The sequence below is a fragment of the Nuphar pumila genome, chromosome 15 (assembly GCF_984573655.1).
Source record: "Nuphar pumila chromosome 15, dmNupPumi1.hap1.1, whole genome shotgun sequence".
Lineage (NCBI taxonomy): Eukaryota > Viridiplantae > Streptophyta > Magnoliopsida > Nymphaeales > Nymphaeaceae > Nuphar > Nuphar pumila.
In genome coordinates this window covers 90,402,970-90,428,979 of record NC_143263.1, presented here as the reverse complement: position 1 = coordinate 90,428,979, position 26,010 = coordinate 90,402,970, and the positions used below count along the sequence as shown (strand labels likewise).

Below are 26,010 nucleotides of genomic sequence, written 5' to 3'. Positions count from 1 at the left end.
AAATTTTCTCCTAAATATGCAAATATCCTCTCAAATATGCGAATGTACTATCAAATATGTGAATTTCCTCATAAATGCTTTAGTGAAACTAATGGTTTTATCATTATTTTACGAGCATTGTTAAAGATTTTTTACCTTTAGTGGCACTTTTTGTAATGCCCAAAATTTTAACCCAATTTTTTTGATTTTTTTAATGTGTTATTTAAGGCGAGGTTTCATCTGAGGCATTTCTTTGACTGAATCAAGCTCTAAGGAATCAACCTATACAAGCACCAACATTTAATAACTCCTTGAAACAGAATTTGAGAAAAGACACCAAAGATAAATTCAAATGACATTGTTCTACTAAATTAAGTTTTAGGAAGTTAGCTTGCGTGCAAGTGCTCCTTCTAGCCAAGAGGAGCTCCATAGAAAGAAGTACCTTAGCTAAATAAATTAGCAAAAAATAGCATAAGATCTTTTCTTTCGAAAATTGGTTATAAATCTTGGCTGAGTCAGAGATAATATAATACACATGAGAATGAATCTCAATCCCTTGGACTTGGATCCATATCCCAACTCAAAATCCGGTTTCAACTTGAGAAACCTGAGTTTGAAACATAATAATAACGTATGAAACATGCCATATGCCAAACTATTCGACAATAAGCAAATCAAGTACGTTTTTACCTTCATCAAATGTTTAATGTATTAAAATTCAAAATCTAAAACTAAACTAATGTAGGGCTGGTTAAGGGCTTGGTTCAATGGCCTCCTATTCTCGCACCCCACCACCGCAACTACTCTTCATATGCAGAGTTGTTAAATAGGGGGTCAAGACTCATCAAGTCTGATAGGAGAGCAATCACCTTACATGTTTGCAAAGAATTAAAACATCCAACAACACATAATCATATTAAATGAACATGATGTATACACTTGCAAACATATATAATATTGTATTAAATCACATGTCATACTTTACATCTCATAATCTTACTAACATAAAAAATCATGCTTTATATCATAATATCATGCTTACATGATAGACATGCTACCACATTTCATACATAAGCAATTGTATAATGCTAATCAAAACATACTCATTCCCATACATAAGGATTTGAATAATTAAGGCATATGTTCATCACAATGATGCCAAATAAGATCTTTGTTTTTCTTGGTACAATGCCTACGGGTAACGTGGACATAAGTGACACAAAAGAGAACATTACGAGTGTTTATTATGCTAGGGTTTATTTGAACCATGATTAATGAAATAAAAAAAATGCAGACCTGTTGGGGTCTATCGACCCCCAGCCGGTTGTCTTTGGTGTGTTGCAGGATATTGTTTCCCTGCTGTACACAGCAGAAATGCTCTGCTATGATGAGCAATGGCAACAACTGATGCACCTGTGTAGGTGCAGCAGACTGGGGTTAGCCTGACCCCAGCTCGCCTACTAGTCCACGGGTGACCAACAAGGTGCGACCTTGCTGGTGCACCACGGTTGGATTGTAGGCTTGCCATAACCTGCCTACAGTCCCAAAAAAAAAAATAGTATTATGATGACATCATATAATAATTGCGAAAGAAAAAAATTATTATGCATCTACTTGTTTTGATTGTCTTTACCTGTGCAAATTAGGAACTAACCACTACCCGGTAAATCGACTGTAACTCCTAATCTATGAGGAGTTTTTATGAACGGTTTGCGAGGTGTAAAAGGTTATAGACGAAGGTACCCATGACAGAAAAATGGGCCCCAAACACACAACAAGGTGGCTATTGTAACAGCAAGGTAATTCTTGCCTTACCGGACACTTAACGGAGTAGGGGCCAGATTTGATTGTGTGAAGCATAGGCTTCCGATAATGATGAAGTGAATGTGTGACATGATAATTAACTTAGGATATGAAATTATACACTATGAGATTGTCTGAATGCATGTTCTAAATTTTGATAAAGCATGTCACTTGGATACCCTGTTATTGCATGTCACTGATTGAATGTTAAATACTGAAATATGTAAATGCATGTGTATTGGTGTTTGTGGCATGTGACTGTAACACCCCAAAATTTTTATGCCAAAAATCATGTTGATTTTCTTTTAAATGGTTTTAGAAATCACAACAGAAATTCAAAATGGGATAAAAGTTACATTTAATAAATGTCTATTACTAAATTTTAATTAATAATATCAGAGTCTTTAAACAAATGTGAATGTTCATAATAGAAAACACTAGCAAAAAGGGAAAAGACTTGGCTCGGTTTCTGCCGCAACCTCCCGCCATCGCATTGGTCCCCTAGAAAAACAAGTCCTCAGTAGGAAAGTGCTATTCAATACACATATTTAAAACAAGCATGTAAAGTATATTTCAACTCACACGTGTAAATATCAATTATCACTTTAAGAATACATACAATGTAATGTTTTATAGGATTTTCAATCATTCATACTTGCATAATTTTTTTAATTAGAAGCAGTTATATATTCATATGCATTTAAACATGTATGAGCAGTTAATAATGCATGCACTTACCATTGTAGAATGATCAACCATTTATACATGAGTGATTTTTTATCTATAATTATGTTTTCTTTTTAAATGATGCATGTCATGCCTAACTAAATATATAATCAATTTAAGTTTTAGTTCTTAGTCTTGTGGGTACTAACACAGGCTTAAGCCTGGATCAGGGACAAAATACATGAGTGTTTTTATATAATTGTGGCTTTCGTCTGGCTGAGCACCTTTCATCAGTCCTATAGGTGAGAGATGAACGTATCGAGAGCACACTCTCAACACCGTTATCCTAATGCATCAGTTTTTCACTCATGAGTTTTTATCTTTCACGTTGCAATCTAATGTGGAGGGTTTCGTTATCCTCATGGCTGGGGAGGAGCAACCTTTAATGCTCAAAAACAGTATCCACGAAGCCAAAAGTACCAATTACCCTCTCCTTGCAAACATCATATTTTAGTGTCACATGGTTAAACATTTTAAATTCATTAATTCCATGCAATACACACTTATGAGCCTCTTTCGGGCTCATAGATGCATATTCTTAAAAATGCAAACTTCATGTATTGCATAATTTTTTTTTCTTTTATTTTTGGCTTAAGCACACATTCATCATTAGGCAATGATCATAACAATTAGATGCATCTAAACATTCACATTCCATGCATACTTCTTTCATTTTAATATTAGTTTTGCAATGCAAATCATTTATGCCACAAGCATTATAATCATGTCGTGTCTCTAATTGGACACCCAATACCTGCATATAGTCAATATTAGATTTTATATGCAGTACCATTCATTTCACATAAAAATATGTTCAAATATTGACAAGACATCGCCTACATTGCAAACCCGTTCCTTAACCAGTTCGGGATCCCTCTGAACCCTAAACTATCAAACTGTTATGACTATCACAGAACCATGTACATTTTGTGGACAAAGCTAATTTTTGATAGATTATAAGAAATTCTATCAGCTTTTCGATGTCACAAATCATTCATAAAAATTCCTTCGTATAAGGGATATATGACCAATTTAGTGTACACATGTACTTTTCTGTTCTAATTGTCACAGTTCATTACTCGCTCCGATAACAAAGCTTAAAATTTAAAAATTTGTGTATAATTTTTTTAGCTTCCCAATGCAATAAATCATTCATAAAAACTCCTTCAGACGAGGGAGATACGAACGATTTACCAATCGTGTGTCAGGTCGGAACTACAAAATAATGGGTGAGCAGAAACAGGCTACCTGAATTGATATTTCTGAAAATTTTCAACAACAATGCATCAAATATAAACTCAAAAATCTCATTCATGATATTACATATTTCTTTACAGACAAATCTCATTTTCATAGCCATTAGGCTGAGAAATTGATCTGTCTTCTTAAAAACTATTTCCTCAGAAAAGTTTTCGGTGTTTTTCTCAGATTCATGTATAGACTTCTAATTTTTTCTTAGCAAAAATAAATTTTTTTTAATTAACAACATACAACATGAATAAGAATATTAAATCAAGAACCCTAACTAAATTTTTCATAAATAATCAATTACATATTATCCTATTATATTTAAAAAACGATTTTTATTTCTAAAAAACCAATAACACATGACTTGCATCAAATCTTACGTTTTTAATTCAGATAAAACATTTTTTTATAGGGATTGAACTGACTTCCATATGAGAAAATCAGATCAAACCCTTCTTCATTAATACATTTCAAGGTTTATGAAGGGCTTTCATTTAAAAACCCTTAATACTTCGAATCAGGGCTAATTGGCTAGGCTTGATTTGCCCGTATTCGAACCCAATGCATATTTTATATATTTTTTTGTTAAGGCTTAAACCAGAGCCTTTCTCACACATATATGCGTGTGTACACCTATGATTTAGAGTATATTAATGCATATTAGTGTCATAACTATATTTTAATTAAGATCCGAGAAAACTGATTGAGCAAAATCGATTTTCGAGAAGGTTTTTCTTCATAAAACTGTTTCTATGCTAGTTTTGATGAATCCAATGTCGACCTCACATGAGAGGTTTGGTATAAGGTTTATCTAATTAGAAACTGGAATAAACTCATGCATTTAAGTTTCAAAATACCCCTTCTAGTAGAAAAATCAAGTTTTTTCTATTTAACCAGCTACTCCACTTTGTGTGGTGGCTGCAGCTCGATGCTCAGCACCCCTCCAACGTGTGTGGGTACTCCTCTTGGTTGTGTAAAAAATGAAAATAAAAAAAAAGAAAACGAAAAAGAAGAAAAAGAATAGGGAGAGAGAGAACCAAAAAACTAAAAGGGGCAAAATAAGGGGGGCTTGATCCCCTCCTCCCTTTTTATAATGCATTGGGCTAGATGAAGGGGTTGGGGCAACTCTCAGCCCTTAATGTAAGTCTCCCCCTTCTTTCTTTTCTTCTATATCTTTTTTTTATTTTCCTAATCAAATTTCGTTCTATTTGCCTTGTATTTTTTTTTCTACCTAGCTAGCTTAGGTTATTATTTTACATAGTGTACTATAGTGTATATAATATAAAGTATAGCCCAATAAGCTGGACGTCACCCCCATATGGGGTTTTCTTTTCTTATTTTGAAATTTTGTAAAACTTGCTTACTTGGCAAGCAAGTTTGACTTAGTCAATTGTATATATATTTTTCTTTTTTTCTTTCCTTCCTCATTTCTTTCCTTAGCTATCCATCCCATACTAGAATCTTCTAGGATGGGACGACTCCCCCTTGGGAGAGTCTCCCTTCTTGTATTTTTGGCAAGTTTTGACTTTTAAATTTGGTTTTTGGTAACTTTTACAAAGTCTTTAATTTAAAGTTTTAAATTTAATTTTTAACTAAACCTTGAGGTGCCACATAGGGTGGGCCCCATAGGGGACGACCCACCTATGGACCTCTACTAACTTATAAATTTAGTTAAATTATTTTTTTTATTCTATTTTAATTATTTTACTAATTAGCTTTATTTATTATTTTGGATTTTCAAAATGCCTAAATCTAAAATTTAATTTAGATGAAATGACACTATATATAAACCAAATTATTTCAAATTAATATAAAATTATTTCAAATGCTAATTTTTTATAATTATCTAATTTTTTTTTCTCAGAAATATCATTTATATTGAAATTAGCTTTGAGTGTGATTTTCACTAGGGTCGGTAGGACAATTTAATCATTTTGATTTTTTTGTAAATTAGATTTCAAACTCATGAAACTAAATTCAAATTTATTGAAATTACATTTCATTCATATCAAATTATTCTAAATTCATCTGAAATCATATTCAACCGTATTTTTATGAAATTTACTAATTATTTTATTAAATTCTATTTTTTTTATAAATTCAGTTTTGATGTGAATTTCACTAAAATCAACTTTAATTTTTTATAAGATCTTTTTTATCATTCAACTTAGACAAATTTGCATTTTTATATTTTTTCTCATAAAAATCTTTATTAATTATTATTTGATAGAAATACTCTAAAAATCATAGGTATTGCATCCTACTTCAATTTAAATTTCAAGTTCAATTTTGACCAAGATTCAAATTATTGCATAATTCAAACTTGAATTGACATTCAATAAAACCTTAATTTAGAATCAAATCAAACCCAAATCCAATTATAATATTCGAGACATAGTTATTAAATCTGAATTCAAATCCAAATCTGATGCAAATTCAAATTCCCAAATCAAAATCCAAATTTGATAAAACTCTAGAAATTGAAATCAAAATTCAATGAGACTCTAAATTCAAATGCACACTCAATTCAAATCGTGACTAATATTGAAACTCAAATTAAATTCTAATTAAGTTAAACTTAAATCCAAATTAAATCTGATTAAAAATCAAAATTCAATTCAAAATAAATTCTCAGTTTGAGATTCATTCCAAATCTAATTAAAACTCAGATTACAACTAAATTTCATCTTAAGTTCGAATAATATTTTAACATTCACTTTTATTTCTTGTAAAATATCAAAAATTCATGGGTTTTAGAGTGACAATGTGAATGTATAATGTTATTTCTATTTAATGCCTTAAATGAATGTATAATTTTAAGCAAGAACTAAATTCTACCTTGGAATTTTTGGTCTGAACTAGATCCAATGCGATGTGCTCAGTGATTTACATGGTCATACTAAAATCGGTGAAAAGGTTGAAAACAAGGGCATTATAGATTGGATCAAGCTCAGGCCCAAAATGGGCCCGACCCATTTGCAAAATCAATGGGCCTTGACGGACCCAGCCCGTTAACTGGGTTGGGCCTAAAGGGCATGGCCTGAAGCTGACCATATACGGGTTGAACCGGCATCAGGCCTGGGTATGGGTCAACGTCACAGGGACACGCCATTTTGGCTGCATGTCCCTGGTGACATGAGCGGACATGCTTGGACATTACTATATTTTAATTGTATTTCAATAAAAGCGCTATTTTTAATGTTAAAATATTCAAAACATATTTTTTTATTGTTTAAAACTAAAAAGATTCCGTGTCCTCGTGTCTCATTTTTTGATTTTTTTTTTCGAACATGAATCCTGATCGTCCTGGAGTCCACGAAGCATTGTGATATAGGTATGGGTTAGGCCCTAATGGATCTGGGCCGAGCTAACCCGATGTCCATCCCTAGACGTCTTGACAATTGACCCGACCCGTTAAACCATTCTTCGGATCACCTCCAGCTCTTCCCTCTCTCTACAAATATGTCAACGGTGCCAATAAAACGCGAGAACGAGAGGCGCAGAAGGAAAGGGGAACAAAACTCCAAAACTAGGGTTTCTGGAAATTCCCCTCCTTTTCCCGCTTAGGGTTTCAAACTCAGCAAAGGATCGAAGGGCCGGAGGGGGGGTGGGGCACGAGAAGGAATCCGGGGGCAATTCGATATGTACTCCAGAGGGTAAGCGGGTTTCGAAATTCTAGGGTTTCTCTTTCTTTCGCGTTTCCATTTCTCAGTTTTCCTTTCTCTTGCTGGAATTCCTTTCGATTTTTTTGCAAGACTACGGCTTCTTATTTGAAATTTTCTTATGTCTCGTCTTCTTAGAACAATGCTGTTTTTCTCGGTCGTTGTTTCTAATCGTGTTTGCTGGTATACGATTTGCAATTTGGGGATTTCTTGTTTTTTCGAAAGAATGATGAATGGTTGTAGAAAACGTCGAAATCTTGAGCTAAATGTCTGTAGTTCTAGATGGGTGGGTGGTTTTCGTGTATTAACGGGTGGGTTGTGTTTCTCTTGGTTTTGGGTTTTCGGGAACTGAAGGAAATACATGGATGGTGGTGGAGATGTGCATGATTTCGGGTCAAAACGTCAGAGGTTAACGGATTCGAATCTGTACTATGGGAATTCTCCTGCTCCCAATTTCATGTACGGTAATGCCTCGTACATGTCCCAATTCTTTGGCCAGCCTCAGCCGTTCCCGGTTGTTCGATTGCGAGGGTTGCCTTTCAATTGCACAGAGTTGGACATCGCGGAGTTCTTCGTTGGTTTGGATATCGTTGATGTGCTTTTTGTTAAAAAACATGGCCGGTTCAGTGGGGAAGCTTTTTGTGTACTAGCATACCCTGTCCAGGTTGATTTCGCCCTTCAAAGGAATAAACAGAACATGGGCAGGCGGTATATAGAGGTTTTCCGGAGCAAGAGGCAAGAATATTACCAAGCTGTTGCAAATGAAGTTGCTGATTCTAGGAGCATCTCCCCACGCCGACCAGCTCCTAGAGTGAGGTCTTTTGATGATGCCAAAGATTCCATGCCGCACACTGGGGTACTCAAGCTGAGGGGATTGCCTTTTTCTGCTACCAAGGAAGACATATTGGATTTCTTCAAAGATTTTGATATTCCGGAAGATAATGTGCATATGGTTTTTAATTCAGAGGGGAGGGCTACTGGTGAAGCATTTGTAGAGTTTGCAAGCGCCGAGGATTCAAAAGCTGCTATGGTCAATGACAGGATGTCTATTGGGAGTCGTTACATAGAACTTTTCCCATCATCCCGTGATGAACCTGAAGATGCAACTTCAAAAGGCAGATCATCCAACTAGAGACCTTGTTATATTTCTATTGGAAGCTTTGCAACTTTGCCAAGAAGATAAGTACTTGTTATGGTGTAGCCGTTTTTCTGTTTTGGGACTGATGGTGCAATGTGATTAGGTTAGATTCATCTTTTTTTTTTTCAATCTTGGTTTGGATGTAATATTTGTCTTATTGGTCTATTTTTGGAAGAATTCGTAATCAGTTGTGTCATGTGAAATGATGGTGTTATGGGGGTAGACTTTGTGTATGTTCTTTTCTCAATGCCACTTTTGGGGTTGGAAGCGAATCATACACACCCTTTTATTTTCATATTTTCACTGTGGTTTTTCATAGATCCTCCTTAATGCATGTTTAGCCAGTTCATGCATGCTGCATGAGAAAATATAGTGTTCTAGCTGCCTTCTCCTGCTTTTGGGTTACATCTTGTCCATTTTGCATATGCAGCAGAGTTTCATGTTTCTATTTGTGGTTTTAATAATTCTTGCGAGACATCCATATCATTTGTTTTGGGTTCCCTTTGCCTCTCCCATGTTATTGAGCACTTGTTTGTTTGCATTTGCATTGCCTTTTTTTGCTATGGAGTTGTTGTTTCTGGGATTGGCATTGTTAAAGTGTTATCTTTTCTAGATATTTCAAGGCTATCTATAAGCGTTGGTTCCTTCCCTCCTGGGTTGGGATTCAAATATTTCATCTACATTTTGAAATAAACAAAACAAGAGCTTTGGTCATTGTGGAAAGTTATTTAGTTGTCGGAGAACTTGGTAGGAAAACAACTACTAGGGTAGCTCTAGGATATTGCAATTTTGGTACTTTTGGTTTCTATTGGTAAAATAGAAATTAGATGTTTTTGTCATGATAAACTTAATTTGGGGCAGTCTAACATTGAATCCATCACAACAAAAGTACATTTCTAAATCAATATTCTTTGCACGGTCATTTTGAATTTTTCAGCCATGCTTCGAGGTATATTTATTTTTTTGGTGTAGAAAACCTTATTACAAAGGGTTCAACAGCTTAGGTTTTATCTACCAGATTTAGGATGGGATAGGATATGTTGGAGATCAGACTTGTTTGATGCAGAGTAGGCACTACCTAGTGGATTATCTAGTTAGTTTTAAGCTTGGATCTAGACTTAAGTCAGGACTTATCCAAATAAATAATGGCATTTATAACCTATGTCACATGGATATGAATGCGGGAACGGGACATGATGCAGATACACTTGGTACAATATGATAATTTTAAATGTTTAGGACATGGGGATTTGACTGTGCACGCATAGATGTATGTATGCGTTTGTGTGGATAAAACAACAATTCTAAATCACTATATTTAGGAGCATCAAATAATGAAACTAAGTTGAAATTGAAATGTAATGTGATTTATGACAAATTCTAAAAGAAAAAGAACTCAAGTGAGTGCAAAATAAGAAAATAAGATCATAAAAGAAAATAGATAAAGTTAATGACAACATTGACTGTATGTGAAATCAGTTTGATTATGTCCATGAAGTGTCATATTGTGTTTGTGAAGTGTCCGTGTGTCGTATCAACATGGGATACACGTGTTAAGTGAAGTCTCCGTGTGAAGTGTCAACATGGGAGCAAGTGTTCATTTATGTTTGACGCAACTTGTGCAAACCAAGAATTTGGTGAGTAACTATATTGTAAATGTCCACCATGGCAATATGGTGATTCCATAAGGTTAAATCAATCTTGTTCCAAATCATTGATGTTTATCACATATTTTCTTTTTCCTTCTGCTTAAATAATTTCAAGAATTTTCAACTTTTTTCTGAAGAAAAATAGAATTCTTGAAAAACTCACAAATTAAGTTCTATTGTCTTATGGTATGAGTGTTTACTTTATTTCAAGAGGTGTTGAAAGTTGATACACTGTAACAGGAGCCACAAAGCTCTTTATCAGTCTGCTGCATTATTCCTTAATTGCTTTATCTCGGAAGGTTTGTCAAATATGCTTCAGAGTGGGTTATTCTATTATTTCGTTTACATGATACATGTAGTCCACTCTCATTTATGGACTCTGCCCCCTCCAAAGTTGCTTCTGTGAAACCATCATAATCCATTTGAAGGAACTTAAATGGATGGTAGTCTACAAACCATGGTGGCTTCTCATACAACAATGTGAATTGTGGCAGAATCAATCTTTGTTTGTTGCTGCACAATTTGGAAGCTTGTTTACTTGGCTTGATCTTCTTGTCACCCCTCAATGGCACAAGTACAAAGCTTCTCACAAATTTGTGCGTTCTTTTGAATGTCTTAGCCACATACTTTTACTTGTCCCCTATAAGGAAATGGTATATTAAGATATCCCACAAACACAAAGGATTGGAACTCAAAAGATGTTGGACAACACAATATTTAAAATAATATTTTTACTAATGATTCTTCACAAATGCATTGGGAAAATCCATGCTTACAAAGTGGCCCAAACCACACAACAAAGAACTAGTTGTTAGATAGTTCTAACAGCTAGTTTGAGCTGTCGCTAGTACTCTCTAACAGCTATTGATGCTAGCCTAGAAGTAATACAAAGAGAAGTAAAAAGAATAATAATAAATAACTAGCCTATGCTAACCTAAAGTGTACGCTACTTGTGACATAATACTCTAGCCTATGCTATCCTAAAGTGTACGTATGACGTTAACCTATCTAACCTAGAACATGTGCTACTTATTACATAACACAAAGTGTTCATTCTAACAATCCCCTCAATCTTACGGTTGTAAGATTGAAAGTTTGCAAACAAGTGGAACCATGGTGAAGATAATGCTTTACTGAAAAACTCGGCAAACTGTAGTGCTCTGACGTACTTAGGGCAATGAGAGCATTCTTCAAGTACTCTTCCCATTCCTTTAAATTCTTCTCATATTATTTAATAGAAGTGATCTCTCGTTATCTTCCAAACCTTCACTTCACAGTCTACAGTCGTAGGGAGCTTGGATTGAGGTTTGGGAGTGGTGCCATCTACAAGACCCTGTAAATCTCTCCAGTATATGTTTGCCATGGCTAAAGCTCATACCAAGTAGTTAGAAGAGTTCAACTTGGATGGAATCTAACGATAATCACCTCCTTGTCGGTCATCTTTAAAAAGGAAGAGAGAAAGGACACTTGTGGGAGGGAGTCTCCGAAAAGTACTACGGTCTTGCAAAGTCTAAGTATAAGTGCCTTGAATACCTGCAATTCCGAAGTTTACTGGTTGCCAAGAACAATGACTTCCAAGAAATGGAGCAAGAGTTCCTCACCCAGCGTGAACTAAACACGATGGGTCTTAGCTTTACCATGTGAAATGGTATAAAAAGATATCTTAAAAGAATTAGAATCCAACAGAGCTCACAAAAGAAAATATAAAATATAAATGATTCTTCACAAATGCATTAGGAAAATGCATATAAAATGGCATTAGACTTATATATATATACACACACACACACACACATCAAAGAACTAGCTGTTAGAGAATTGCTTTTAATGGCTGGCAATGCTAACTTTAAAAAAAATACAAAGAAAAGAAAGAAAAAAGAAAAACTTGAATAATTAGCCTATCTTAGTTGTCAAAGCCGGTAGGTGGTAAGCCCCTAAAAAGACTAGGCGGCGCCTAGGCGGACTAGTCGGTACTTCAATTAAAAAAATTAAAAAATACACAAAATATGTAAACAAACTGTTAAAATTAATAACAAACATATACACAATATAAAATCAATCAACAATAAGCAATAGATAAAAAAACATGTAAAGCAATTATATTAAATAACCTACTCAAAAAAATTAAGAATAAACAAACAATTGAATAAACAAACCATACAACTAACAATGTGAATAAACAATATACAAAAAATAAAATCATGTATATAAAAAAATTAACAACAATAGATATAAAATAAGCAATAAACAAATAAGAAGAAATGAACAATTGAATAAACAAACCATGCAATTGAGAACTGACAATGTAAATATAAAGTAACTATATAATTTAAACACAATTAAATCTTTAACATTATTAAATTCACATCCAAGTTATACTAAATTGTCATAAGTCATAATTGAACTATTGATAGTTCATGATAACTGAAAACATCACATTTAATTGAAATGCAAAATATATAATATATTCATATAATATAATTTAAAACATAAACTATAACAAAGGAAAATGAAGAAAACACAAGAAGAAAAAAAGGGAAAAAAAAAAGAATAAGGAAAAGGGGGGGGGGAGAGAAGAGAAGAAGAAAAACGAAAGAGAGATGAAGACAACAAACTGAGAGAGAGAGAGAGAGAGAGAGAGAGAGAGAGAGAGAGAGAGAGAGAGAGAGAGAGAGAGAGAGAGAGAGAGAGAGAGAGAGTATCATCTTCTTCTTGCTGCAACAAACTGAGAGGGAGAGAATGAAAGGGCGTAGGAGAGAGAGAAAAGGGGGAAGGGCGTGCAACCCTGAAAATAACAGAACACTTGAGCTAATTTTGTTTTTTAATAATTGAGCACACAATGAAAGAAAATTATTTTTAAATTCTTTTGAAAGCCAAACGTAGGAAATTTAAATTAGCAAGTGCACTTCGGAACTAGTGACTCAAATCAAGTATATCCATTGATTCACAAGTTCAATTTATAAAAATAATGAGTGATCTGTAAATATTTTTTTACAAAATTTTTAATTTAATTAATATTTGTGATAGTCCAAAAACATAAAGCCCAAAAATAGAATAGGTCTACGATCTAGCTCCAGAGACACTTGAGTCTACCGCATCCATTGCCGCCAAAGCACACCTACCCGTGAGAACCCTTGGGTGTGAAAAGGATACACCAGGTAATACACAATATGTGCCTACACACACAACTTGGTATCCGTCTTCGTAGACGAAGTGCTTATATGGGTTAAAGGCGCCAAAGCAAACTGAACTGAGTTGGGTATATATGAATGCATTCTAATACAATTGTTACCCTAAAAGGTTATTTGGGCTACGAAGCTCTAACTTGCCTAATGGATTAAGGTACACATGATTATAAACCACTTAATAAGAATCCAATAACTCATTCAAATATTTATGGTCTACCTATGTAATACTTCAATTTTTGAAACCGAAAATTTAAGATTTTTTTTAAAATCTCTTTACACGATTTTCAAAAACATAACAAAAATTCTTTTTAAGTTCGATTCAAGCCTTGGGCGGGTCACAAATACAACACACACATGTAGGACTAAAATAACTGAATCAAACCATCACTAGCATTAAACGAATCAAATGCTAGTCTAAAAAATTATCAGAGTTTACAAGACTTAATAACATAATCAAATAATAAAATCTCAAGTCCTCTCAACATCCTAAAGAACTATGACCCTCTTGGCGCCACCCCGAGCCTCCTTGTCATCACCCTTCAGCCTACTCATTAAATGAAATATTAAAAGTAGGGGCATTAGTTACAACCCCAATAGAAAAGCACCCTATACATAGGCATGGAAAGAACACAAATACATAAAACATACATCTTTCTCAAAGCAAACAATTCATAGCATGTCATAGCATATAAGCCCAACAAAGTTTATGATCACAACAATAAAAATTTAATCATGTATAATTGCACAATAATTCATTCTTATCATCAAGTAACGAACCTGCATCATATCATTAGTAATCAAGATCACAATAAAACATATCTATATATGCCAATGATCATGCATATATTTTTATATTTTATTCATACTATTTTATGCATGATCTATAGAAAAATCACATTAAACCCCCATTTTTATCATTAATTTCGAGAAATCGCTTTAAAATGGAAAATACAGAAAAATCGCACATTTCAAAGCTTACCCTGTGTTTTTCAGTGTTTTGTTTAGTTTAGGATTTTTTCTAACTTGTAGTTTAATTCAATTAGGAGTTAATTAATTAATTTTAGTTAGTTTAAAAGTTTTACTTTTGAAAAACACGTTTTCTAGAGGACCTCTTTTGAAATTTTTGAAAACTATTCGAACTTCTATAAAAATCGTGTAAACCTAATATTTTTAGTATAAATAGTCTTTTTTCAGCATGAACACACATTTTTTCCCTCTTGGATCTTGCACCCCCCCTCCCCCCTTCTCTCTCCTCTCTACCTCTTCTTTTTTTCTTTTCTCTTCTCAAACTGGTTTTCTTTCCCGTTCTTCTTTCTTCTTTTTTCTCTTCTTTTCTTCATACCATCGTCATCGTCGGTTCTTCTTGCCCCTATCATCGGAGAGATTAGAGGTTCGTATGATCGTAAGAGAAAAAACACTTCTTCTAAACCCGTCTGTCGGAGGTAAGCCGTAGGTAAACCTCTTCTCCCCCATCTCCGTAGTGTTTATGATCATTGCATACATAATATTTTATTTTCTGCATTTGCATAGCATCTAAAAGAGTTTGAGTCTGCATTGCAATTCCTACATTTAGGTTAGGATTAAATTCAATATGTTGCATCACATAGATAGTTTGTTGTAGTTTGGTTGGGTTTATTTAATATTTTTTTGAAGTTTTTTTTTTAGCAAAACACAACCTATATTTACTCTTTAAAGGCAAACGATCCGACCTGCGTGACTTGCATATTCACACAAACCGGCTGAGCTCTCCAAACGTTAAGGGATCAACAAATCATGCCGTCCACATAGATTCAGCAAACCCACCTACGTGAGTCAAGAATACTTGTGATGATGCAGGCCGAATTTCTCTAGCCAATATAGAGTGATATAACTTCACTAGTTGGTTTGCCTAGGTAGCTTTAGATTAATTAGTTTCTAGAGGTTTAATGTTTTGTTTGTTTGTTAGTAATTAAGTAATCTTTGCTAACATATTTTGATTAGTGTATTTTATATTAATGAGTCATAGTTAATGAATCGGTTGGCATATCTTCAACCTTTAGTGTAATGTAGAGTAGCCGTATGAGTCCTTGATTTGAACGTTTTGTGCTAGATTAAATAGTTTACAATTTTTTTAGTGGAATTGTTAAAATCACGTGTTCCAATCTTTTATTTGATCACATAGACTAGTTAGGATACCTTAAGTCATTTAACGTTAGGTCATTGACTCATTGTTTTTCTCTTGTTTGCTTTATTTTATTTTATTCAATTAGGTTGTAGTCTAGTCCATGATTGATTCTTTAAAGCGTCATATGTTTTCTTTTAGCGCAAATAATGCGGGTATAGCAGTCACGGTTTTCTTTGCTTAGATTGTGTTTGTTTTTCTTTCTTTAACTAGTTAATCTGTTAAAAGTAGTTTAACCATTTAATTAATTAGATTAGGATTAGTCAAGTTCCATGTTTTGAAGTAGTCAATTCCAATTTTTAGTTAGTTTGGATTCACGAGTTATTGATTAGTTAGTTTGCTTCTTGTTCATTAGTTAGTAGTTTGCATTGTTAATTTATCTTTTAGTAGTTAGTTTCATGTTAGTTACGTAGTTAGTTATATTATTTTGTCTTGTAGTGGAGTTTGTCTTTTATGTTAGTTTGTTTAGTGTTTTTTGTGATTTTTCATCATATTAACATTTGATTTTTTCATAGTTTTTTTTTTTGTATTTTGGCGTTTTGTGCTTTTCTTTTTACAGGAGAACATTCAGAAGTATGGTGAGCCCTCAAAAGTATCCTAAAAGAGCCCTCTGAGATCCCCTCAAAAGGCCTTTCAGGGAGCCCTCAGAGGAAACCAAAGATCAAGAGATCAGCTAGCAAGTAGAAGAAAAAATTAAGGGACTAGAGCTCATAGCATTGAAGACCTTTTTCTTTCGTTTTGGATTAGGCTTTTATTTTATTTGATTCAATTTAATTTGGGTTTGTAATAAGGCACTTATTATTATTTGTTTAAGCCCTCAACGGAGGGACGCACTCTTTTATTTACTTAATTAATTAATTTTCTTTTCAAGGCAATAAAGAATAGCTTAGTTATTTGTAGAATACAAAGTATTTTTCTCGTTCCCTGAGATCGACCCGGACTCCACCACTCGTGTGAGTCAGTTTTTATTATTTGGTGTCTAGCTTTCACATTGTTTTTACATAAAATATTATTTTAAAAATCTATTTTATAAAACTTACACCAATTTTTTGGCGCCGTTGTCGGGGAACGATGATTAAAATATGAGTATTCACTTTATTGCCATTGTGTATTCTCGTTTACTTAAGTTGTTAGTTTTCTTTCTATTCTTTGCTTAAGATTGCTAGTTTATTTCTTTGTTTAATTGTTTATGATTGCTAGTTTCTTTCAGTACTTAGGATTTAGAACCATGTGTTTGCAAATCCTAGATACTAGCTTACTTTTTTTGCACGACCCACTTATTAGGCTACCCTTAAGAGGTGACTGCGCACGATTGGTACCGTGCTCTTAGTTTATTTTTGAAAAATATCTATTGGGTGCAAGTGTGTAGTGCTATATTTATTGCTTTTTAGTTTTTTTTTCTTTACCTGTTTTGTGATTTGCCCTTTTCTTTAGGACAGTTGCCACATCGGTTTACCTTCAGGTGCATGCAAGGGAGATACTCACTTGACCCCGAGCTTGCTGAGTTAGTTGAGGACCCCGAGTCCCTTATTAGGAGAGCCCGCCGATCTGACCCTATGGTTGAGGATCAATAGATGATCTGTCCCTTGAGGGAGTATTTCATACCTAATGAATATACTCATGCATCTTGTATCGTTAGATCCGCTATAGGAGCCCTGCATTTTGAGATTAAGGTCAGCATAATCCAAATGTTACCATCTTTTTATGACCTAAGCAATGAAGACCCCTATCGTCATCTCGATGAGTTCCTTGAAATCTGCTCCACTGTATGTATCAATAATTTTGAGAATGATGCGTTTAGGTTGACGTTGTTCCCGTTCTTCCTCAAGGACAAAGCCAAGCACTGGCTAAAGTGTCTTAGATACAGTTCAAATTACCACTTAGAAACGTATGCAACACGAATTTCTCAAGAAATACTTCCTGATTGGTAAGACGAATCGATTTCGAAAAGCCATCACCAATTTTTCTCAAATGGAGGGGAAACATTTTCATGAAACGTGAGAAAGGATGAAAGATCTTCTCCAGAAGTGTCCCATTAGCAACTGGTGCAATATTTTTACGATGGCCTGACTGAGAAAGATAGGCAGATGGTTGATTCTTCGTATAGGGGCACGTTCATGCTCAAGAGCGAGGACGAGGCATGAACCCTATTTGAAACACTGTGCAACACTATGCGAGAATTCTATGCATCATGCCCTGTCATCGAGACTTGAGCAAAAGGAGTAGGTGTAGCAGTATACTATTGCCAGAGGAAGACAAATAAGAGATATTAGACCACCTCAAAGATCTGTCTATGCAGATATAGTGGCCTATACCTTATCAATTATATAAACGGGTGATATTGGTGATTTATCAGCATAGCTTTATTCGTGCTTTGCCTTTTTTAGTTGCTATTTTGATTTAGAATTAGAGCAACTTGATGTTAAAACAACTTTCTTGCATGGTGACTTGGAATAGTAGATTTACATGCATAAACCCGAGGGTTTTGAGGTTGAGGGTAAAAAAAAACCATGTTTTCTTATTGAAAAAATTCTTGTATGACTTAAGAAAGTCACCATGCAATGGTACAAGAAGTCTGACTTCTCTATGGTGAGTTTTGGCTATTGTAGAAACAAATATGATAGTTGTGTCTACTATTGAAAGCTTCATGATGATTTCTTCATTTAGTTGATGACATATTGATTGTAGTGAAGGACATATCTGAAATTAGGAAATTGAAGACACATTTAAGCAATGAGTTTGAAATAAAAGATTTAGGACCAGCCAAGTTGATCCCTTGTATGCAAATTAAGAGGGATCAAAACACAGGAAAGTTATGTCACAAAAAAAGTATATCGCCAAAGTTTTAGAGTGTTTTGGCATAAAAGATGCCAATTCTGTAAGTACCTTGCTTCTCATTTCAAGCTTTCAAATGCTTTATCGCCTCATACACACAAAGATGAAGAATATATGTTAAATGTGCCCTATTGCAGTGCAATTGGTAGTATTATGTATGCTATGGTTTGCACATGCTTGACTTTTCACATGCAGTTAGTGTGGTGAGTATATTCATGTCATGTCCAGGAAAGAGCCATTGGCAAGCAGTGAAGTGGATTCTCGGGTATTTGAATGATACATTAGATGGTTTGGAATTTGGGAGGACTGGTGGTGGTTTGGTTGAATAATATTAACTCAGATTATGCAGGTGCTTTTGATAGGAGATCACTTATTGGTTATGTGTTCTCTCTAAGTGGATGATCAGTTAGTTGGAAGGCTACTTTAAAGCCCATAAATGATTTGTCTACTATAGAGGCCCAATATATGACAGTGAAATAAGCTATTTGGATGATAAGTATATTTAGTGAGCTTAGTTTGGATCAAGAGTTTACTGTTGTTTATTGTAACAGTCATAGTACTATTCAACCAAGGATCAAATGTATCATGAGAGGATGAAGCATATTGGTGTCAGGTACCTTTTCATTCGGGATGTTATAGCTTATGGTGATGAAGATTGGTACTGCAAATAATCCAGTTGATATGTTAACAAAGTCTCTCCCAGTTGCTAAGTTCAACCATTGCTCGGACTTGATTGGTATTTGTTACTCTTGGAGTTGAGTCCTTTAGGACTTGTGCTAAGGTGAAATAAGTTTGTTGATTGTGTGAGGATTTGATGGAATTCAAGCCAAGGTGAAGATTTGTTGTGGGTATCATGAAGATCCAACCCGAAATATTTTTATGACTAGACAATGTGAATTTCTCCAGTCTAGTTTTGTAATTTTTTTTGGTACCTGCCAGGGTTTTATGCCTTTTGTAATATTAGTTGTTGCCTCCTTTTGAGAGTTGGGGATTATGAGATTTTTAGGTGCATTGAGAATTAGGGTTTTGAGAGAGAGCTCTCTAACTTGCCTCTATATTTTCTTACATTTGCTAATGGATTTCTTGCTCCTTTTTCGCCCATAGACGTAGGCCCAAGTGTCGAATTCCATAAATGTCATGTCTTTTCTTGTTCTTTTCTTCTCTCTTGTGGTTTCTATAACAGAAATAGTGTTTCCATATTAATGCAAGGCTCCCAAACAGAGCCTTACAGACTGTCACAAACCCTACACGATATGAAACCCTATTGTTTTTATTCAGCCTAGCCATATTTAGTGAAAAATATGCTTTATAAAACAAACATTTCGCTTTCCTGCAGTTGGTGGAATGTGAGAAACAACACAAACTTTTGAAGGTCAAGCATCCTAACACCATTAGCTGGCTGGGCAACTTTAACAAAAGCAATATATCTCAACAGAAGTACAAAGAAAAAGCAAATTTAATTATGGAAGTAACTTGAATGTTAAAAGAACAACAAAAGGTCATATACAGCTGCAGAAAATAAATATATTTTGATATATGAACGTTTCACAAGATGTGTATATATATTACACTAGCCAACTGCTGTTACATATAATGCAAGATGTGAGGATATCTCCTAAAATATAATTGGCATAACCTAAACAAACATGCTGGGGTATCCATGTCATACCCATCATCCAATTTTTTCTGTGTTCGTATCATCAGATGGCCATTTTACTGTTTCCATAAGGCGCTCTCGCATCAATTCCAAGTTTTGATCTGAGATTTCTTGGTATATCTCTGCATGATCGTACTTCTGAAAAGCGAAGGATAAGAATATCATGCTCTGTATGAATTACAATAGTGGGTATTTCAGCCAGTTTTAAAAAATCTAATATAAAAACTGAAAATTTTAGTAAAAAGTCAAATAGAAACTGAGTTTGACACACAATCTTGCACACCTAAATAGGAAATTGTAGAAGATTACAATAAGCCAAACGTTTTATGCACAGTTATGACATTACACAGGCCCAGGCATGAAATCGGCCTCCTGTTTTGTCACCCTGCATGATGCTATCCTGCCTGACTAAAATTCTCAACACTACAAGCAACATTTCTTGAAAATAGCTCCACCCACTGACACCAACCCTCCCTTTTTATAAAAACTTTGAAGTTCAGAAGATTTAGGACATGACAAGATCAAGCCCATAGATATGATTGAGCCAGGACAACCTCTATAGTGGTTCAAAATTGTCTTGAGAAAGACAGATGTTAGAGAAGCATAACAGACTGCTCAACCCAGAAGGATCCTAATTGAGTACCCTCTATTGTCAGGCGCCACAAACAAGAAAGTTTACATAAGAATCCACTTTGCAAAAGGAATAAATTCTCTTCAGGAGATTTGAACCAGCTCTCCTCTGCATAACTTTCCGAAACAGAGGTTCTGCCTACCACACACACACACACACACACACACAGAGAGAGAGAGAGAGAGAGAGAGAGAGAGAGAGAGAGAGAGAGAGAGAGAGAGAGAGAGAGAGAGAGAGAGATACCTTGACCCATTTACTATAGAGATGAAGACGAGTTACCATCACCCTTTCAGCCAGCTCTAGCTTTTCCTGTGAGTTCGGTTTTTACTTTAGCATGATTGAAGTGAAGGCCACAACTTAAGGAGATAAACTACAACAGTATTTGTACAGCTTCAAGAAACGATACCTTCCCAAGGCTACGTATAAAAAGCCTTCCATCACCAGGCTTATTTGTGACTACAAAACTGCATTTAAGATGAATCAACATTTTCAGGCAAAAGACCACAAAAAATTTTCATCTTGTTTCATCAGCATCTAACATGCACAAACAAACATAATACTAATGGAACAGGATCATGATCACGTTTGTTTTTTGGAAACAGATTAATTTAAACAAATAAGTTTCAAAAATTGTAACAGCAAATGGAAAAATAAGAGGAAAGACTATAAACAAAGGACTGATCTTTGTCTCTCTTGGAAGATTCAAACTGTCAAGAGGGGATCTGCCAGATTTAGAGATTGACTTACTCATAAAACCACCTGTACTGTGTTGGATTCATCTCATACAGCTGGTTGAGGACAGTCCTCACTGCTTTGTATGTAAAGTAGTTGAGCAATTGCTGAAATTTCACAGATCATTTCATTAGAAAAAAAGATGAAAGTGATGACAATATAACAGAATACCTTTAATGCAGAAATCATTCAATTTCAGAACAATACAGATCTATAGGAGTTACTGATCCATGATAATCAAGAAGTTCCAGTTTCTATGGCTCTTCAGAAAGATCCTTTCCATGAGACAAACTCATGTCACTAAGGACAACCTAATATCCTGAAGGGACCTTGTTTTCAGCCAAAATCTTCGACATGAAGGAACTTTATTTTCAGCCACAATCCTTGACATGAGAGGATCCACATTACATGACACCACATACATGTATGGATGTATACAAATCAAATAATATATGGGATAAAATATGAATATATCGGTATACATATGCAAGTATGCATGCACTCATAGATTAAAGAAAATTTGTAACTCACACATATGAACATATTTTATAACTTAGTGCTAGATTGTGCAGAAGAAGACCACGATCACATTCTATTTCATGCTATACAACAAAGTAAAATTCTTCACAAGATTTTAACATGAATTGACCGCACATGCAGATCATTAATAATAGTCAATGTCCAACCAACTCTCAGATCCAAGTACTCATAAATAATATTAGTATAACAAGGTCTGAGAAATTGAGGTAATGTCTTATATGTCCAAGAACTCTTTGAACAAGTATCTAGTAACATCAATAGAAGCATCAGAAATGGCTCACTCTATCACCCAAAATGCTATTCCTAGGCAAAGTAAGGTCTTTCAGACAACCATCCATGCCCTCATGTCTTTTATGGCTCAAACATGTAAACCAAGCACACTTTTTTCATGACAATATGTGTTAAGCACTGCCTGCTGGTCCACATTAATGGGTACCACGGATCCTCTGCCATACTTTTGGATGCTTTCATTGCTGTAGAAACATCTTTCAGCGCTTTCCTGGCCTAACTCTTAGTCTTTTTCATAGAATGCTTCTTTTGGGATTTTATTTCTAGTGAAACATGCTTAACATTCATTTTCATTGTCTTCTTAAAGTTTGATGAAGGATGGTGTTACAACAGTAGTCATTCACTATGTTGTGAGTTTGAGGTGGTCTTAAAATGACAGACCCCACTTGTATCCATTTTAAGTAACTTTTTGGTAATTTAGTAAACAATTCATATTATGATTACTGAAGTTGCAACCTTGACACCTTCACCATACAAAATGTGTTGATTTTCTTGGTTTTAGAAGTGTCTCTGTATGGAGAATACCAGACTAACAGTCATTCTTCCTGTTTATACACCCATTTGTATGATATTTTATATGATTTTCCAACTTCCATTGGTTTAACATCCTAAACAGTGCATGGTAGCATGATCAGTTAGAGAGAAACGGTCCAATCAAAGGCAAAATCAACTACAAATAAGCGAGGATTGTATTTTTTAACTAGATGAAGAAGTTTCTCATTAAATAAAATATATATTCTGAATGTTCCTTTTCTTTCAACCTTCAACAAAATATTTGTTTGCTTTCAAGAATTTTCAAGAATTAGTTGTCTAAAAGATTGAATAAAGACTAAGAATTATAAAGAAGGTGATAGCTCAGAAAGAAAAGAGAAAACCAGGATTGGGTGAGAGTAAGGAGAATTCTTAAGGACATAAATGGAATAATAAAATGGACATTCAATTAGCAAAATTCACCCGCAACTAACCTTCTTCTCTGTGAAGTGACATTTCAGAAAGGGGGAAGATAGAAGAAGATGCTAGAAAAAAAATTCCCATGATTCTGTTGCCGTATTTTTTTCATTTAGTGTATGCTCAGTTAGCAGCATGTTCTTCACATTCAAAGATTTATATCAACTTTCTTCTTCCCATACAGATCAAGCAATTTAAATTTGTCAGAGCCCTAATTAGAGCTCTTTAAATCCATGCCCACATATTCAAGAACACAAATCAATACATCTGCCAGCTTTTCATCTTCTAATAACAAGAGCTACTTAATATGATCATTTTTATTACATACAGTCCGGCATCAATATCATCATCAAACAAGCTTTATTTTTATAGGGTTCCAATGTCATATGAAAGCTGAAACTAGATGATGGTTGTTTTTGGATGACCTATTTATGATAGGGAATAAGACGGTGATGGGCAAGGAACGTGACAACCATCATCAGGAAATCTCGATCCAAACGAAGAAATTCACTAATCAAGCACCGCCATAAAAAAGTGTGCACAGGAATATCGTCTAGAGTCACAAACCAGAAAAGAAGTATGCTGAAGAAACATATACACTGAGCACGTCAAAGTCCTACATGATCAATAATCCAGATCGACGCCAATCAAATTCCAATTACAATCTCACCAAGCAAGCAATTGATTCGATGAACTGTTCTAGGACCAATATTATAAGAATCAAAGACTCCAAATCGTCCTCATAACAATTCAAATTTGAACACACACCAATCTAATGAACACGAAAATCACGATCTCCACCAAATTCCAATCAGAATTTCATCATGCAAGCAATTGAACCAATTAACAGTTCTAGGGCCAACATAAAAATAAAGTACCTCCAACAATTCCAGAAAACGAACCAAGAATCAGAAAGAAAAGAAAAGAAAATTTGGAATCAAAGGGAGAATCATTTTCACCTTTTTAACATCATCGAAATTTTCTTCGTACTGCCCCGCGAACTCGTCCACGACCACCAGGTCCCGGCGGCCCCTCTGCTTCCTCGCGCGCACATGGACGAGCCCCGACAAAACCCTGGACGTCAGCCTCCACTCGCACCACGAATCGGTGAATTCGCTGCTCAATTTAGGTTGCCGCCGGCCGAACCGCAACCCATAAAGCCCTAGATCCCCCGAACAACCAGCACTACCGCAGAACCTACCACTAACGCTCCGAGAAATCCCACTCGACGGTGCGAGAGCGTCCGTGGCGGACGAGAAACGGATGTGCGGATCCACGGACAACGCCACGACCATCGTCTCTCGCTCAGATACAGTCCGCAAAGAGAGAGAGAGAGAGTTCCGATTCCGCAAAGAGAGACAGAGAGAGATTGAATCGGAACTCTCTCTCTCTCTCTCTTTCTCTCTCTGAGGGGAAATAGGGATCGAATTTCTCAGTTTTTGTTAAAACGAAGAGATTTGGTAGCAGAAAAGAGAGAAGCAAGAGAGAGAAAAGGGAAGAATGAGGACAAAGGGAGAATTAGGGTTATGGTTAGGGCTCTCTCTCTCTCGTTCAAACACAAACTCTAGAAAGAGAGAGGACGTAGAGATTCTAGAGAGAGAGATGCGTCCACAATTCCTCGCCTTCTCTCTCAGCCTCACCTTCCCGCTCTTTTCCGCTTTGGTTGTTTGCATCCGCGTGGTCGCTTTCTATTGGGCAGTTTCAGAGACGGTGAGATTAGTTGGATCGGAATCTGTCAACTGACCGGACTCGGACAAGGACTCCATGGACTGGAACACTTGGTGTAGGGGTACAAACGGGTCCGATTTGATCTGGTTGACAATCTATATGTTGGACTGGAGACAATCTGAACGGTAGTTCCAAATCCGAGTCAGATAAAATTATGGCATTTTTTTATTTGAATGAAATTCTGATACTATTCTTGTGACATAAAGTTTTTTTTTGGATTTTTTTTAATTTATCTATATAAATGTAATATAATGTAATGTTCGTACTACGTTTTATAGAAACCTACTCTTGTTCATTCGATTATGACACGTGAGCAGGGTTTTTTTCATAAATTTGAAGATTAAAAAAGATCACCTTTTCTTGTTGGAAAAACATGATCATATGCAAAAAAAAAAAAAAAAACATAAAAAACGTACAGTTCATACCAAAGGTAAGTTGGACACACACATTTGCATATATTTATATATTTGCAGTGAGATTTTTTTTTCCACTTTTGAAGAATAAAATCTCACAAGGTTTTCCTAGTGATCTTGACATATCAAATGTGAAGGCATTGAGTTGAAGATGTCAGATCAAACTCAAGCGGTGCACGGGTGTGTCTCTCTAGCTTTCAAAGGTGGACCACGTAAGGATGGGTGGTCGTGAGACCCTACCCGGGATCTATAAATAAATAAATAAAACAATGTGAGCCCCCAAGGGGGATTGACATAGTGGGGTGGTTCTTGGCTGCTAGACTGACATACAAGGTCCAATTCTCATGAGTGTCATCCCTCTGCGCAAGGCAATGCATAGCATAGGCCCCGGGGGCAGGGGTCCTAGTCTCGGAGTTTTACGCTGCCAGCACGACGACCGTAGGTATGGCAGGCTGAGCCAGTGCAACTAGGTCTTTGTGCCGGGTGCGGTTTCTTCGGGTTATAAATAAAAAAAAATAAAACAATGTGAGCTCATGTCAATAAAGGTTGGATGATCTTGATTCCACGTTACGTCCAATAGATTCAAGTCTGACTGAATTTAAACAAGTAGCTAGGGCTGTCGGAAATACATTTATCCAATAAAAGAAGGCTAACTACAAGCTTTTTGCTCTTAAAATTTTCAAT

The 26,010-nt window shown here is 35.3% G+C and overlaps 2 protein-coding genes across 3 annotated transcripts; one reads left to right on the top strand and one right to left on the bottom strand.

The window, feature by feature from the left end:
* The first annotated feature begins 7,240 nt into the window (after positions 1–7,240).
* Positions 7,241–8,851, top strand: LOC149815968 (uncharacterized). Its single transcript, XM_089988814.1, has 2 exons — positions 7,241–7,412; positions 7,773–8,851. Exons 1-2 carry the CDS (start codon positions 7,399–7,401, stop codon positions 8,548–8,550), a joined length of 792 nt encoding a protein of 263 aa, XP_089844940.1. The 5' UTR covers positions 7,241–7,398; the 3' UTR covers positions 8,551–8,851.
* An 11,042-nt stretch (positions 8,852–19,893) lies between these two features.
* LOC149815967 (chaperonin-like RbcX protein 2, chloroplastic) lies at positions 19,894–24,745 on the bottom strand. 2 transcript variants are annotated; one of them, XM_089990025.1, is made up of 5 exons: positions 24,145–24,745; positions 21,425–21,516; positions 21,084–21,141; positions 20,921–20,986; positions 19,894–20,184 (listed from the first exon to the last, which is right to left on the bottom strand). In XM_089990025.1, the coding sequence occupies exons 1-5, from the start codon at positions 24,478–24,480 to the stop codon at positions 20,062–20,064; spliced, it is 675 nt and encodes a 224-aa protein (XP_089846151.1). In that variant the 5' UTR covers positions 24,481–24,745; the 3' UTR covers positions 19,894–20,061. The 2 variants fall into 2 exon arrangements, with proteins under 2 accessions (XP_089846151.1, XP_089846150.1); XM_089990024.1 differs by having other exon boundaries at positions 19,894–20,214; positions 24,145–24,532.
* Positions 24,746–26,010: the final 1,265 nt, after the last annotated feature.